The 6,357-nt window shown below is 41.0% G+C and overlaps 1 protein-coding gene across 2 annotated transcripts in view; it reads right to left on the reverse strand.

Moving 5' to 3' along the window:
* Positions 1-6,357, reverse strand: part of nrp2a (neuropilin 2a) — a 53,696-nt gene that overhangs the window by 6,868 nt on the left and 40,471 nt on the right. For both annotated transcript variants that reach the window (XM_058380207.1, XM_058380208.1), the window contains exons 12-15: positions 5,516-5,689; positions 2,803-3,062; positions 2,588-2,684; positions 1,421-1,453 (exon numbers count right to left, since the gene is read on the reverse strand). In XM_058380207.1, the coding sequence (XP_058236190.1) occupies positions 1,421-1,453; positions 2,588-2,684; positions 2,803-3,062; positions 5,516-5,689 (564 nt within the window). The remainder of the gene's footprint in view (positions 1-1,420; positions 1,454-2,587; positions 2,685-2,802; positions 3,063-5,515; positions 5,690-6,357) is intronic.

A 6,357-nucleotide genomic window follows, 5' to 3' on the forward strand; every position in this document is an offset into this window, starting at 1 on the left:
TGCTGTCTTTTGTATTTAAAGGAAAATTCCACCCTGAACCATGCATATTAATCTCTAAAATTAACATGTATTCTTCAGTGGTATCCAGTGTTTAATTTTTAATGTCGTTTTTTTTTAGTGTTTGTAGTCTATTTCCACGTTGGTTCACTGTGTCCTAAATTGCTGTGTGCCTACCTGCTGATAGCAGTGCACTGAGAAATTGCCATTGTTAAGAAGCACATAATTTTCTGCGTAAACACTTTCCAAGCATCAACACCATTGCACTCATTATTTTGTATATTCGAGTCATTGCATATCTGCAATGCATTCTGGGACCAGCGTGTCCTGTACTTCTAAGACATTGAGCATCTCTGGAAAAAGGAAGCACTTGCTCTTTTCTTTTTAGGACCAAAACCTGACCATGATTTTTTTTGTTCTATTCAATGCTAGCAATAACATTATTCCTGCGGTGACACCAGCTAGATGCATGGCTAGCGAAAAGACCACACTAAGCAATAATAAATGAATAAGCAGACCACAAATTTCAGTACATTTCAGGGTGGAGGTTTCTTTTAAGATTTGCCGTAATTAATTGTGTGGTAGCCGTGTTAGTTTGGTGTTGGTGTAAAGGGAAAATGCATATTTCTTATCCTCAGCTTGTAGATTAGCCATGTAGTTCAACCAGAAGCCTAGTATTATTCGAGTCGTCTTCATTATAGCAAGAGGTAGGTTGTGGAGTAGCAGAATTTGCCTGACACAATGTCTGAAACCAATTACTGAACATTCAGCCAGGCCTCATCGAGTCCTGTTACTCAAAATAACTATGGTTCAGGCACAGCGTTGCACTTGTTTTTTTCCTGTCAGATCTGCAACGTTTGCTAAAAAGAGCGCTGAGCACAGGCAACCAAAAAAAAGCCACAAAGGAACAATTCTCTAGGGACCAGAAGACGTGAACGCTGTGTCTAACATGCTTTTTTAAAAATACGTGTTCATGATGCTATATTGTGTCACAGAGAATGCTGCTCATTAAAAAAAGATTGGCGCACTGCACAAACTGGAAATTAGCTAGGATAGAAGTGCTGATTAAATTGTACGGGACTCAGACCCTGTAATCATTATGACTTGTGTAAAGAAAAATATCTATGAAAGAAGTTAGTAGATGTGCCAGCTCCCCAAGTGTTCACCAAATCCATGCGAACCAGTGTAGGAAAGTTATGAATGCTGGTTTATGTTCATCAATGGTGCAAGAACCAATCCACCACCTCACAGGCAAATCTTGTAAAAGAATATTTCCTGCTTCCAGGAGCAGATCCAGGATTAGTGTTTTTTATCATGAGAAACTGAACTGTCTTTGTGATCTTAGTTACAACTTAGTTGCTTGAGCTACAACTGACCCTGGATCTGCAGTATACAGTTTGTTCTAATAGTTGAAACAACTCACCAGGCACATCAGGTTGAAAGGCAGCAAAAGGGTCTGAAAAAGAGATAAAGAGATGGGGGAAAAAAGTATTTACTTTACAATTTTTATCTTGCAAAAAGAGACTTTATAGTTAACAAGAATTTAACAGGAATATTCACTGAATCTGCAAAGCTTTCTGCCAGGTATCTGTTATCATAGCTGCCCCTGTGCTCTGACCCCAACTTCCTCAGCTAGGATATGCAAAGAAAAGAATTCCACTATGCTGGAATGTATGTGTGGTGATAATAAAGGCTTCCTCTTTTAGGGGAAGTGGTGGTTCAAGTGGTTAAGGCTCTGGGTTGGAGGATCAGCGTTCAAGCCCCCATCACCAACCTCCACAGTTGTGCAATTGAGCAAGACCCTTAACCCTTGCTGCTTCAGGGGTGCTGTATCATAGCTTCGCCTACAATAATATAGGCTTCTTGCCCTCACTTCTTAACCAGGTAAGTGGTGACACTTCCACAAATATGCAGTAAATGTCGCCTCAGAGAAAATTGTCATGCAGCATTGTGCTCTTGTCAGAGCTGCTGTTTTTGAGATTCAAAATCCAAACATCTGGATATTTTATAGTCTATAATGGTCAATTAACTACATAACTACCATCTAGAGTTATGTTTGTTGTGTAGGAATCTGATTTTTTCTACTTGACCACATTTGGCTGTACATTACCTACATAAAATCTAGGTTTCATAATTTAGATCAATCAGAAGCCAGAGCTAATCCCTGGACTTGACAAGGTCACTGGAGATATCGAGTAAGTCTGCTTTCAGAGAATGCTGTTTACAAATACTGAGAAATGAGAACATAATGAAATATAGATTAGCATGGAGGCTCAGGAGGTTTGGTGGCCTAGATTTGATTCTTCTTTTGGGTTTGATGGCAAGTAACATGTCACTCATACTACCCCCCCCCCCCAACGCACACACATATCCCACTTTTCCTGTCAGAGTTTTATTTTGAGAAGCTGCACTATGGTTGTTGCTGTGATGCTTGGCTCTCTTGAGCATAAAGCTGTCGTTTTTTTAGTCAGGATTATGAAGTAAGGAATACGTTCTAACTACTCCTGAGTTTGGGAAATTTAATGTGGGTAAATGAAAGCATGACATTAGTATGCAGAAAGGAAATGATGTGTAAAACACCAGCTCTTACGTGTACATTCCTCCAGTGGCGTGCTGGAGCTAAGATGAATATTATCAATCCAGATGTGGCCTGTGGTTGTCTTTTCAAAGATGCCTTCAATGACCACCTTCCAGAAAATGAAACAAAAATCTCAAATGAACATTATAGTTACAAATCAATCTCACTATGAATAGAATGCTCTTCTTATCTCATGTAATCATTTTGTAGAGGTCATCCCAGTTTACCTGGAATTCCTTAGGTGATCGAGGTAGGATGGTACGTCCCTCCTTCCACATGGAACCCTGGCTGCCATGGAGAACCCAGAGCAGGGTTTCCTCTTGAAGCGGGTAACGCAGTAGCACTCGGAGGGTTCCCTCATCCTCAAGCTGATAGGAGAACTTTAAACATAGAGGCCCTGTTTCGGGTCCTACCTCTGGGCTGAAGAGCCTGGCTTTTTTTCCCTGTGTTTTGGGACTAGCTTCGACGTACAGGTAGTTTCCCAGACCTGTGCAGACACAACAGAAGCCGGTCAATGCCAGGGTTCTTGAAACAGAAGCCGAGAATGTAAACACACAGCTTCAAATCCATCTACAGTGTCAGTTTAGGCAAACAAGCGCAAGTAATATTACAAATCAAACACTTGCCTTAATCCCACTTCACCAGTTGATATAAACCAAATGATTCCACCAGGCGCCAACTGGGAGACGGTAACCATGACAGTGAGACCATACAAACAAATCTCGATATAAATATTCCCTCACTAAAGAGACACGATCTCTGATGGACGTTTTGCAAACGTTTGCCTCATTCATTCACAAGAAGAATGAAGCAGGGGATCAATGAGAAGGAAAGATATATAATTTTTCAATTAATTTGTCTTGAGTGTATGCAAGTGTGTATTCACGCAACTGTGTCATCTTTTAGGGATTTAAGAAATATTAAAGGCTTGCCAAGGGGGAAATTGCAGGATACAGGAGCAAAACGTTTTAAGAATTAGTGAGCCGGAAAGCCTCTCTCTCGGCTACTGCGGGCTTTCTAATTATTTAGACGTTATTTAAGGAAGGAATAAAGCACAAGATGTGCTATTATAGGAAACTAATAATAATTTTAAAAAAAAAACAAGATGGTGTAACCAGTGCCGATGTGAAGCCGTAAAATTCATTTCCTGAAACAGCATGTCAGGAAATGCTGTACTCCTTAAACACTACATCAGGTTTAAAATGCTAAAAATGATCTCTTTATTAAAGAATTACATGGTTTATGTTTTATTCGATTTAATTTTAATGTCCCTGGCCTCTGATTTCAGTTCCACCTGGGTTATCCAGATTCCCAGACATCCCCAAGCCAACTGGCTCTTCTGTGGGTCCTGGCTCGGTTTTCCTGGGGTCTCTGCCCAGTGGGATACATCTGATACTCTGAGCCAACCAGGAGGCATCTTTGCAAAGTGCCCCAAGCTACCTCCACTGCTTCATCTTAATCTGAAGGAACAGTTGGTCTACTGGATTTTCCTCACCTGGTCACTGAGAGTGATTCCAGCAACCCTATAAAGAAACCTCAGGCTGCCACAGATCTTATTCTTTTGGTCACTACCAACACCTATTAAACAAAATGCTCAACCTGCAAGCCGAGCTCCAGTTTCATCACCAGAGTAATGGTTAATGGTGGTAAACTGGCAGTCAACATCATTATCTTTTCCCCCATCACTTAAGAAAAGATCTCCAACGGTAACATAAAAATGAATTCTTTCATATGCTCATCTGTGGTTTTAGAAAGGAGTGAGTCTTTATGTGTGGGACAGGATGGGGATTCAGGCCAGATCAGATGCGAAAGGTCATCTCTAACACCTGGACCTGCTGGACAAAGGGTACATTGAAAATACAGGCCAGAAGGATCTCAAACAAAAGGAATAATTATTTCTTCAAGCAGGCTTTAACAGTGAAGACTGCTTATTGATGCAGCGTTGTGCCTTCGAGGTAGTTTAAGGGTTGAAACACAAGTGTAGGAATTTCCACAGAAGTAGGTTGCTTTGAAGTCAAGTACGGATCATGGGTCTTAACTAGGGGAGATGCTAGATAGGCTGGAACAATGTTAAGAAAGAAGTCTATTTCATCATGCTAACCTAAAATAAAATTCCAAAAGGGTTTGGACATAGTCGTAGGAATATTAAAACATCAACTTCCCATTTGTCAAGTGCTTGATGGTGGCTTCTGCATCATGTCTTGCCATGTTCTAGGAAGCAAATAAATGAGAAAAAATGTTTGAAGTAGAGCAAAAGAATGCTGATCATCCATCATAGTGCTGTCATCTCTTCCACATTCCACGGGGGCAAGTAAAGCCTGGGACTTGTCAAGAGTTTGGTGGTACCATGCCCCCTGGTCACGGTGGCAAAGCATCTGGAGAACATCCCAGGAACACTAGGTGAGAACTGGGACCACATCCTGGCTGGAATGATAGGATTTTTATAGTGCCATGGTTTCACAATTGGATGTAGTATGGTTACCACTTGATCATTCAAGTTGCTGCAGTAGTTCCCATCCCTTTTGTATCCCTAGATTACATTTCCGTCCGGATTCTAACTCGTACTACACCAACCTCTGTTTCTTTGCTGTGCATACAGTTCTTACCTCTGAATCTTAAGACTTAATCGTAAATCCGTCAACTGGCACGTTTCTCAGAGGAAACCCACACCAACACAGAGAAAATATGCAAAATTCCACACAAAATTCCTGAGCTCAGATTCGAACCCCTGGACCTTACTCACTGCATCTTTGTGTAATTGTGTAACAAAATTCAATTATTTTTGAACACAAACTGTTGTGTATTTTACACACAAGAATGTAGTTAAAGCGAACTCACAGCCTGGCTAATTTACAAGCTAGTGTGGGTGGGAGTGTGTACTCCTTTGTGGGTGGTTGATTATAGGAATTGTGTGTGTGTGTGTGTGTGAGAGAGACTCACTGTTAGAGCCTAAAGAGAGGTCCTGACTCTGGCCTTGGGCTGTGATTTTGCTGGAGGTGTGCAAAGCCCAGATGATGTCGGAGTTCAGGTCATGAGTCCATCCACACAAACCTTGCTCAAAATCACACAGGACCATGGAAGAGGGGGGAGATGCTGGAGATGTGCTTGAGGTTGCTGGAACGGACAGGAAAGGAAAGAGAATAAATGCTCCACTCGCTCGTTGATGTAATAAATTCATATCAGTTTGGATCTGGTGGTTAAGCACTGCGTGGGCTGGAAGACCGTGACTAGCCTTCGCTAACCTCTGGCTTTAGTCTTCGCATTGTGTGAAACGCTGCAGGGCTGGAAGAGGCGATTCGGAGAAACGAATGCCAGATTGATCTCTTTTTGCATCGAACACGAGTAAAGTCTGACCTTAGAGTTCCAGCTGTACAACAGAATGTGAATCATTAAATCACCGACACATTTAATTTATTTTTTATTTTTTTGTTAGATCTTCGGTAAACTTTTCAACAACTGGTAACGCTTTATGTTGAGCTCTCCTTAGCCAACATTTAATGATTTGTAGTATAGTCCTGGTGAATTCTGGGTTCTGATTGGTCAGAACAGCCTCTCTGAGTACTTGCGCTCGTTCCAATACATCAACGTTATACAGTAAGGAGATGTTTATTGAAGGAGTTTTTTTCCCCACATCAGCAGGTCATTGATTATTTTCCTAAAACTGCATATCCCTCAAGTGTATTATTTCCACTACATTTTATTCATGCTGAAGTTCATCCTTCGTCCATGTTAACAAAAGCAAAATCTAATCGGAACATTTATTATTAGACAATAGATTTGAT

Source organism: Hemibagrus wyckioides, linkage group LG26 (genome assembly GCF_019097595.1).
Source record: "Hemibagrus wyckioides isolate EC202008001 linkage group LG26, SWU_Hwy_1.0, whole genome shotgun sequence".
NCBI lineage: Eukaryota > Metazoa > Chordata > Actinopteri > Siluriformes > Bagridae > Hemibagrus > Hemibagrus wyckioides.